Source organism: Silene latifolia, chromosome X, assembly GCF_048544455.1.
Source record: "Silene latifolia isolate original U9 population chromosome X, ASM4854445v1, whole genome shotgun sequence".
Taxonomy (NCBI): Eukaryota; Viridiplantae; Streptophyta; class Magnoliopsida; order Caryophyllales; family Caryophyllaceae; genus Silene; species Silene latifolia.
This window is the reverse complement of record NC_133537.1, coordinates 135,070,404-135,080,767: the sequence shown is the minus strand read 5'-3', so window position 1 is coordinate 135,080,767 and position 10,364 is coordinate 135,070,404. Positions and strand designations below refer to the sequence as shown.

General features: G+C 33.8%; 1 protein-coding gene across 1 annotated transcript; it reads right to left on the bottom strand.

The window, feature by feature from the left end:
- Positions 1-834, bottom strand: LOC141618402 (putative mitochondrial protein AtMg00310). Its single transcript, XM_074435498.1, has one exon. It carries the CDS (start codon positions 832-834, stop codon positions 1-3), a length of 834 nt encoding a protein of 277 aa, XP_074291599.1.
- Positions 835-10,364: the final 9,530 nt, after the last annotated feature.

The window sequence follows — 10,364 nt, the reverse complement described above, 5'->3', positions numbered from 1 at the left end:
TTAGAGCAATGTGGTAGCCAATCTTAACGAGTAATCTCCAGACGAAGAAGCCGACCAAAAGAAGTTATCACTGCCTTCAGAGCATCGAATCGGAATAGCAAGAATGTCTTTCACCGATGTTTCATCAAAAAACATAGACACTAATCTACGGTCCCAACACCTATAGTTAAGAATAATGTTTTTGATTCTCAAGTTACTCAAATTAGGGGGATCGGTAAGAAGCTCTAAACATCGTGGTTTCGGCACCCTTCCATTAACCCATCTAGTGTTCCAAACACTAAGATCAGAAGATGGAGAGATGTTCCAAGCTAAAAGAGGTTTAATGAGTTGCAGACCCCAAACAATACCTTTCCATCCCCATGAAGAATTACTCTTACCATTATTAAAGATCAGGTCGCCATCTCGCCACCTTAGGCCATATTTGGCACCAATAGACCTACTAAGAATAGAATCTGGGTGTGTGATCATTCTCCATCCAATCTTTGCTAAGAGAGCTTGATTGAACTCTTTCATACGTCTAATACCCAGACCACCATTCCCTTTAGGTTGGCTTAGGAATAGCCGACTACACCAACTAATAGAAGGAGATTTCTTTTGACCCGCCCACCAAAAATGTGACAATATAGCATCTAATCTTTTTGTCACACTTATCGGTATTTTGAATACCGATAGAAAGTAAACAGAAAGGGAAGACAAGACCGAAGAAATCAAAGCCAACCTACCAAATAGACGATAGAAGAACACAATTCCACGATGATAATCGCTTCCTAACCTTGTCAATGATAAACTCAAAAATTTCTCTTTTACTTTTATTACACCCTGAGAGACCCACATCAGTAGGAACACCCAAGTAGGAACCCATATTAGTACCACACGGTATGTTGAAGGTTTTCAAACATGTTCGAGCAAAGGAAAGACTAGAGCTCGAGCTTAGAGTCATAGAAGATTTATTATCATTAATAACCTGACCCGATGCATGACAGTACTCCTTAATAACTTTGTCCAGTTAACGCACTCTTAGAATTACCTTCAATAAAAAACATAGAATCATCCGCGAAGAGCAAATGAGAGATAGGGATACTCTTTCTGCTAACCTTAATTCCTTGTATAAGCCCAGCCCTCTCCATGCGCAGAATGTTTAACGAGAGAATTTCAGTGCACAGAACAAAAATATATGGGGAAAGTGGATCGCCCTGACGAAGTCCGCAACTCGGGTAGATACGCCGAGAAGGAACACCATTAACCAAAATTTCATAGGACACCGTCGTGATACACTTCATAATCAGCTGAATGAAGTTGCAGGGAAAACCCATCAAAACCAGCGTACTTCTAATAAAATTCCAGTCTAACCGGTCATAGGCTTTGCTCATGTCCGCTTTAAACGCCATTCTACCCACCCTGCCATTTTTAGAAGATGAAATTTTTTGCAAAATTTCATTGGTAATTAAAATATTATCACCAATATTCCTCCCGGAACAAACGCATTTTGAAGTCGCCCACTAGTTTTCCCATGAACTTCTTGACCGATTAGTGATACACCTTGTAATAATTTTCATTATAACATTGCACAAGCTAATAGGGCGGAAGTTATCAACTGTTTCAGGGGCACTAGACTTAGGAATAAGAACTAAGAAGGTCTTATTCAGGAATTCTGGTGAACTATTTCCATTCAGGATAGCTAAGGCTGTCCTAATAACATCATGCTTGATGAAGTGCCAACATTTATGGAAGAAAATAGCAGGAATACCATCAGGTCCGGGAGATTTTAAAGGGCCAAGCTGAAACACTGCCGTGCGAACCTCTTTAGGAGTGAAATGGTTGCCAAGAGCATCACTGTCATCCGGAGAAAGGAACCCTTTATTGACAGTGAACAAATTCTTAACAAAGAGGGGAAGTACTCATCAAATGAGACCCCATTCACTCCTTCCTTAAAGGACTGAGTAGAATTGGACAAATAATGCCATAATGTCCTCGGTGTCAAAATTCCACTCCCCATTATCCATTTTAATCCCAGCAATAAAATTCCTGCCAGCTCTACCCTTAACCCAATTAAAGAAGTACTTGGAGCATGTATCTCCCTCTATATTCCATTTAATCTTGGCACGCTGTTTCCAATACTTAGCCGAAACCTTAGCATACTCCACTTGACTATCATACGCCGTAGTAAAAGTCCGAGTCACTCCCATTGTCTCGATTTCATGCAAACCTTTTTCCAAATTGTCATCAAAATCACTCCATTTCTTATTCCACTCTTTTCTTTTAGAAATAGACCAGAGACGCATACAATTTCTAGCCCTAGAGAATTTTCGTATCATTCGACCGTAATAATAGAGCCGAGGGACAGAGAGACCCATTCTTTATGTACCAAACAAATACACTCCTCGTAGTCCGTCCGATTCCAGGCCTCCATTCTGTAAGGTCTTCTACCATTACAAGAAAGTAAATCTGTTTCAAAAATAATAGGTGCATGGTCTGAAACTTGAATAGGAAGGTGAGTGATACCAGAATTCGGAAAGATATCATTCCAATCCCACGATCCGTATCCCTTATCAAGTCGTTCCAACACTATACTATGATCTTCTCTCTTGTTACACCATGTAAATCTTGTCCCCTTAAAAGGAATATCCATCAAAAAATGCTGAGCCTTCCATTTATTAAAACATGAAGCTCCTGGGATCCTACCTTTACTACCTCCCCATTTATCTTCTTGATAGTCTACTTGGTTAAAGTCCCCTAGAAGAAGGAAAGGGTTTTCAAAAGATCGGATCCATTGACTGAGATCATTCCAAACGACTTCTCTCTTATGAGTGACTGGTTCGCCGTAAATAAGACACAAATACCAAAAGCTCTCTTTACATTGCATGACTTTGATGATAATGAAGTTTTGACAAGCAAAAATACACTCAAACTGAGCATTAGGCCTAAAACCAAACCAGAGGCCTCCTTTTGTTTCATGAGCATCTACACCAAAACTCTGGGTGAACCCAAAGGATCGGAAAATAGGATCAACTAATCTTACTTTACACTTTGTTTCAGATAAGAACAGAAAATCAAAATAAGTACTCGAAATAATTTCTCTAGTCTTCGCAATCGTAGGAGCAAGAGGGTTATTTAACCCCCTTACATTCCAACAAAGTCCTTTCATGAAGAAGAAATCCACCACTACAGGACCACCAACTCCACACCAGGCTCATATCGACACAACCCAATGATTCACCCCAAACAAGAACCCAACCATCAAAGACACACCATCGACAGAAGGAAACTACAAAGCCCACCCATACATCTCACATAACCGACACACACAGGGAACGGGTCCAAAAGGTGGGGGAAATGGGGGGATCACCATTTCAGACCCAAAAGACACTCACAGCCTCACACACCATCACACACACACCTGACCTTAGAGCCTTTTTTACCCTTAAATTTTGTAAAAAAGCTGAACCAAACTATAAAACTTAACCAAAGACTCAATCCATCACAACCTAAAATCAACAGCACAGCATGAGCGTTAGTCAGCTGCCAGCAACAAGGACCAACGAGGTCCCAAACCATTTAAATGCAGAAAAGAAAGAGTAAAGGTCAGACCATGAAACCCAATTTCGCCACACGATACCTCCCAGGACCACCGCCATATAAGCAACAAGGCCAATACTAAAGACGACACAGACACAAGTGACAGAGAAAAAGGGTCCGAAAGGTGGGGGAGAGGGGGGAAACACCATAAACGACCCAAACCAAAACCACAAAGAACAGCTCCATGTCAACGGCCGAAAAACCGTAAACACCGAAAACAAGGGATGAGCTCGGCTCATCAACACCAACCAACAAATCACATTAAATAGGCCAAACCAGGGGTGGGGGGAGTGGGGGGATCACCCCTAGGTTGCTCACACGATTTCCGATGACAGGACGAGGATCGGTGGGGCGGGAATCTAACTAAAAAAAGGTACAGGAGGTGCTCCTAAACAGGTGCTTCAACAAGGCTGCTGCTAAAGACAAGTTGGCCAAAGACAACCAATGTGAGACGAGAATGGAATCGCATTTCGCAACCACCATAGCTGAAAACTCGGAGGGGCAATTCCCTGGAAAAGGGACAACGCAAAATGGGGGATCATTCCGCCGGAGATGAGCAAAGAGCCCACCTCATCTCCGGCGGCCGGCCGATCGATAGAGGAGCGCAGGCGTTAGGAGTGGCGGCTGGAGATGGTGGAGCAGATTAGGTTTTTAATTGGGGGTTTTTGGGAGCTATTTGGGGGTTTTCGCGAGAGGTTCTTTTGACTTATTGCAACCCACAACACCAATAATTAAAGAAGGAGAGAACATAAAGATGCTTACAAATGACGAAGGAGAACATTTACTAGAGGAAAAAGCAGCTTAAAAGCGCATTACTTGGTAAAGCAAAACTAAACCGGGGTATACCCTCCCCATATTCACCAACAATTCATGAAAAATTGCTTTTTAATTCTTAACTAGTTTTGTATCCCGTGCAAAAATGCACGATTCTTTTCGGTTAATTACATACACCCCTTCACAATATAAAAAGTTAGCCTATCTAAAACACAAAGACTTAAAAATTAACGACTTTGTGTGATCCTTGAAAGACACCGATTTGCATTCATATTATGGTTAATTTGGATACTGTGTATTATAAAAGTCGCATTGGCATTTTATATACTCCATTTATCCCAGTCATTTGTTTACCTATTTTATTTTGGGAGGTCTCAGTCATTTGTGCCTTTCTATTTTCGTCTTTAGTGTGCAATTTGATCTACACACTCAATTTAGTCCAATTGTCATCTAATAATTGGCCTTTGCCTCTTTCTTTGGTTTTGGCATCTTTTCTTGGTCTTTGTGCTAAAACTAAAGATAAATAATCGGGACGAAGGGAGTACAACATTGGACATATAATCATTGCGTAAAATAGCTTAGGACAAATGACTATTTTAGCAAAATAACGGTTTTTCTCATAGGAAAGATGGCAAGGAAGTCTTTGTAACATTAGACTTTTCTAGTTTAAATATTCCCATAAAAATTTTTAATTACTATCTCATTTACGCTAACTCCTCCATTAGATTTTTCTAGTTTAATTCCTCCATTACGTGGAGCTTCCGTGAATGATGAAAGGAGAGTTTCACTAACATGTATGTATATTGGCCAAATATAATGGCTATTAATGATCGGGTACAAAGTTTAAGTTTTATTTCAGTTGATTAACACAAAACCACGTCATATAGAAATCTATAATAAAAAAAAACATATACAATGGCTATCAAATATCAAGCACAAAGATTACATTTTGAAATAAATTATTAGGAAGTGCGACGATGTCAGCTTACACCGAGTTCTACTTTTGTGAGTCTTAGCAATCAACATTATACAGTAAATTGAATTAGCATTACAATCACAATATGAAAAAGTCACTTATTTTTTAGAATCAAAGATACAAACCTAAAATATATAATAAAACACAAGTTAGGGAATAAGACGATGTCATAACATGAGACGGCCCTTTTCGATTGAAAAATTATTCATTTCATGCTTATGATTTAGTTGTCTTTTTACTTAATAGAACTATGTCAAAGTATGAGACAACCTCACATAATTATTACTCAGAATAATGGATATAACTAGTTTTGGAGTCCGTGAAAATCACGCGATCGTTAATAATTGACTGTGTTTAAGTGTTTAATGTGTGAATAACTTATATCGAGTAGTGTCCCTCTCTCAATCATTTGTTTAATTTTAATTAAAAAACCACTCACAAATAATTTAAAAAAAAAAAAGTAAATAAATGAACACGACTGAGGGAGCTGTATTTTAAAACAAAAGTTTAATACACTCCAAATTTTTGATTTTGGATGATACGCAAACCAAAATGTGAATAGCTTGGTTGTTTTGCAGCGATGACACAATCCGTTAAATTGAATTTTCGGGTACTTCTGGTCTTATGGACAAAATCTTGACATCATAGAAGTATTAGAACATGAATTTGCGCTCCATTGTCGTCCCCTGTTTTCAAAGGATTTAAAAATATGAGTACAAGTTTCTACCAATAAAACAAAACATTAAAATAAATCACCCTTCCATATATGAACAAATTGCATTGAAATTTATTTTCTACTACATATGCAGTTAAAAACCTCATAACTTCGAAATATATAGCGTGATTACTTTTCATTCATTATCCTTTCTTTCTCTACAAAAATATAACCTTCTTATTACTTCACTTATAGTAGTACACATATAGATATAGAATTTAAATAAATATTCCCGTCAAAATCCTAAAACTCGTACAATATGGATAATTATGCTAGTCTCGTAAAAATATTTCTTATTGGGTATGCAAAAGAATTACGCGAAGTTCAAAGCACATCCATTTTAGGATCGCATTAACATATACATACCTCCTACAATAACATCATTAATTAAATTATCAAGTTAATTAATTGAATTGGCACCTCCAATTAAGACTATTAAATATAAATACATGAACAAAAAGAAAAGGAAAAAGGAGACACAAAATTCCAATAAAATACTCTAAATTACAGAGAGAACAAAAAAAACTGACTTCTATAAAGACGGGTAATGTTGGTTTGGACAACCTGGTATCAAATAAGACATTATGAATTGGTATTTTGATGAGATTTTATAGAAAGAAAATCAGTGACTCTCCATTTTCTCATTTGAGTTGCTAATGATTCTTCAATTGCCTGTTTAATTAATGGTTCTTCAATTGCCTCTTTAATTAGTGATTCTTCAATTGTCTCTTTATTAGTTAACCATTGCTTTGACCGACTTAAAGATTATAGAATATGAATGGTTTTCTTCACCAACAAACATTGCAACTTGCCTCTTTATTGCTTGAATGAAGACATTGTTTTTATTGTCGTTTTGGTGCATTTTAAAGTACTTGGCCCTATGTTTATCTTGCAAAGAAACGGTCGTGAACTTTTATGTGAGCAACTTTAACAACTACTCCGAATAATTTCAAGGAAAGGTAACATATATTTAAAATATCACATTATGTGTTATAATAATATATTCCGTAGTATATATAAGATTAGATTTGGGACAAAAAATAAGAGAGTAAAGTAAAGATCAAAACTTTATAGGTGAACTCTTATAATTATTATTAGTAGTATAAGATGAGCAAAACTAATTACACATTTCTCGGAATCACACAATAAATAGAGATTTATGCATATATATACGATTCTAAACATAGCTTCTTCATATTCGATCATTCATCAAAAGTTATAATCAAAACAATACTATTATACTTCATACGAAATATTAGCCTTTCTTAATTCAGGAGAAAATAAAATATAAACAAATCATTCAAAAAAATATTTATCCAAAAAATATTGTGAGTTACAAAATAGTATATTTGATGGAAAACAAAAAAAATGATTTAAAAGCTTGAAAGCATTAGAATTGGAACAATGAATTGGAGAATAAGAATCGGTTTCTAACTAATTACTATTTTTGCATATAATAACACTATGATAAGATCAAATTGACATATGTGCATCGTACTTTAACAATTTGGTAAGCAATTTGATTTGTAACCTGTTTGACAAAATAAAAATAAAACATAAGTGTTACAAAGGAGACTAAAGTGTAGGAAAGAGTGAAGGATAATAATGCAACAACATGTCAACAACTTATTAAATATTTTTGCTACCATTCGATATTTCAAATTCACCAATGTAGAAAAAAGAAAAACCGACAAAAATGAAAGAGTCATCCAAACCAAGAAAAAAAAATCTGTAAAGAAGATCTATAGCCATTATTTCGAATCTCGTGCATTGTTATTAATATGTGAGTATGTCATCCTCCTATAATATTAATACAAACACACAGACAAAAATAACTAATAAAATTCTAATTCATTCAAAACATAATAAAAATAAAAAGTGAAACAATTAATTTAGTTCTCATTGTATAGTTTACCTACCAATTTTTTGAATAAAGTTGAAAATTCATTCTCCTGCATTATTAATATAAACACAAAATAATAACTAATAAGATTCTAATTAGTTCAAAACATAATAAAAATAAAAGGCAAAATAATTAATTTAGTGCTTTAGCTATACCTTACCTACCAATTTTTTGAATAAAATTTGAAATTCATTCTCCTGCAATATTAATACAAACACAAAAAATAATAACAAATTAATACAAAACATAAGAAAATTAAAAAACGAAACAATTAGTTTACTTTTTTATGTATACTTTAGGTGCTATTTTTTTTGAATAAAATTGAAAATTAGGGTGAATATAATAGTTATATATATGAAAAATTCTATTACAAATTCTCTCAAAATTTTATGAATGAAAGAAAAATAAAAAATATGGTACATAAATACGGAGTATATATAGTAATGATGAAAGGAAAGTTAAAAGGTCCTTTCATTAAATAAAGGAAATAATGGTTAAATAAATAAGGTAAATAAATAACAAAAATTATGAGAGGAGATCAATGGTTTACAAAATTTTTTCTCTTTCTTTTTTGTGTTTATACCTTATACTTTTTAAATTTTTTTACCTTATATTTTTAAATTTTATTAAATTTGTAATCCATATCACTTTTTTTTACCATGTTACATTAAAAGTTGCCACGTCACAATTAAACTTGCAATGTCACTGTTTTTAGGTTAGGCTTTTAATAAGATTTTATAGATAGATATAAACTATTATAGGTATTATATGTTTTATAGACATTATACCACCACAGATTCCAATATTTAAATTTTATTTTTAATTTATTTTGTGGTATTATTTAATTAGATAATTGATTGCCGAGAAACTTAAGAGGTGAATTAAATAGGAAAACAATGTTAATGAAAATTATCGGTGTTAACTGTTAAGTAATATAAAGAGTTTTAATCACTTTATTAACATATTATATTATAAAAATTAATTAAATAGGAAAAACTTTTAATTAATTTGGTGGATATTAAGTATTATGAAGAGTTTTAATCAATTTATTACCATGTTTAATTAAAAAAATGAATTAAATAGGAAAAAATGTTAATAAAAATGGTGGGTGCTAAGTAATATGAAGAGTTTTAATCAGTAAGTTTTAATTAATTTATTAACATGTTTTATTATAAGAATTTCAATTTTAATTATAAATTATAAATTTTATTAACATGTTTTATCACAAAAGTTTCAATTAAAATATAAATTTCTAAGGGTTACATAAATTTTGGAAAACAATGTATTTAATATACAAAAATCATTTAAGAATATAGATAATATCTTTTAATATTATAGATAAGTGAATTAAATTAATTTCTAGATAAATGAATTAAATTAATATCACGTAATAATAAATTAATGCCGGTTGACGAAGTGAGAGGAAAAAGGGGGACTGTCGTTGTCGGTAGGAACAATGATGATAAGAGACGGTGTAATTAGGTATGAATGTGTGTGTGTGGCATTTGGGTTATGCGATGTCTACGTGGCTTTTTTATCCTACGCGGCATTGTCTACGTGGACTTAATTGATTATTTAAGGGTAGCCTTTTAATAATATTTATAGATTTAGGCAAATAAAAAAAGACTAAAAACTAAGAAAATCTAATTATTTTTTTGAACACACTATGTGACCAAAGTTTAAATATTCTACATTTTCTCATGAATAAACTATTTCTAGAAACTCTTTATAGCATTCAGAAGTCAAAATCATCCAAACACGCCCTGCAAAAAAAATCAGTTAAGAAGACATTAAATTTGTGATAATCAGATTAACAACTGCGAAATTGGTCCGGTTTAAACTCATCGTCAAAAACTACCAACCAAAACAATATTTATAACTTTACAAACTACTCTTAGCAAAGAGGCAAGTAAAGGCCGGATCCCAAGATTTTCAATTGCAAATGGTCGTGTCTCAGGGTGTCACAATTTGGGTTGAGATGAAATTGGTCTAAACTAATTAACAAGATGAATAAAAAACAAAGTAAAGCAATTAAAGGAGTTTGTAAACAATTGATTAAAAGCACTAGGGTGTCATGGGTTCATAGGAGATTCATGGGAGTTGATCATACAAACATGTTCTCAATTATATAGCAAGCACTTATTGTTGTTATGGGATCGAGTTGGTGTATAAGCTTACAATTCCTAAGAAGGTTTGGGTCCCGGAGCCGAATCGATTAGATTGTACAACACCTACAAGTCGACTTAATCCTTCCTATTCAACTATATGCATGGTCTAATGAGGCTCAAGTTGGTGTATAAGCTTACAAGCCTCATTGAAAAGATAGGTAATGGGTAAAAAATGCAAGGATTCATAGGCTCGCATTTCATCAAACATAACATGTGCATAAGTTGAAATCACAACAAGCAAGCAATTTAATT

Bases quoted from the DNA above. Each gene is read 5' to 3' on its own strand.
- LOC141618402 (XM_074435498.1), bottom strand. From the start codon at position 834: ATGTGGGTCTCTCAGGGTGTAATAAAAGTAAAAGAGAAATTTTTGAGT.